The sequence below is a fragment of the Propithecus coquereli genome, unplaced genomic scaffold (assembly GCF_000956105.1).
Source record: "Propithecus coquereli isolate 6110/MARCELLA unplaced genomic scaffold, Pcoq_1.0 Scaffold16, whole genome shotgun sequence".
Classification (NCBI taxonomy): domain Eukaryota; kingdom Metazoa; phylum Chordata; class Mammalia; order Primates; family Indriidae; genus Propithecus; species Propithecus coquereli.
In genome coordinates this window covers 8,090,096-8,090,434 of record NW_012140524.1, presented here as the reverse complement: position 1 = coordinate 8,090,434, position 339 = coordinate 8,090,096, and the positions used below count along the sequence as shown (strand labels likewise).

The 339-nt window shown below is 41.6% G+C and overlaps 1 protein-coding gene across 1 annotated transcript in view; it reads left to right on the top strand.

The window, feature by feature from the left end:
- Positions 1 to 304, top strand: part of LOC105807547 (lymphoid-restricted membrane protein-like) — a 99,246-nt gene extending 98,942 nt beyond the window's left edge. The window contains exon 35 of the mRNA XM_012640969.1: positions 61 to 304. Coding sequence (XP_012496423.1) covers positions 61 to 304 — 244 coding nt within the window. The remainder of the gene's footprint in view (positions 1 to 60) is intronic.
- The last annotated feature ends 35 nt before the right edge of the window (positions 305 to 339 follow it).

The window sequence follows — 339 nt, the reverse complement described above, 5'->3', positions numbered from 1 at the left end:
GGAGTGTTTCTAATAACAAGATATTGATTACCAAATTCTATATTTGTGTTTTCCTTATAGTTATGACACAATAGCTTCCTGGGCAACACATCTCAAGACTTCCATCAGAAAGGCTAATAAGGCACTCTGGCTTTCTCTTGCACTCATTGTACTGTTTGCAGCTTTGATGAGCTTCTTCACAGGCCGATTTTTCCAAAAGTCCGTGGATGCTGCTCCCATACAGGAAGGGGACACCTGGATATCTTTAGAACATATCCTGTGGCCATTTACCAGACTCCAACACAATGGGCCACCACCAGTGTGACAGCAGCACATGCTAATATATGTATCTTGATTTTT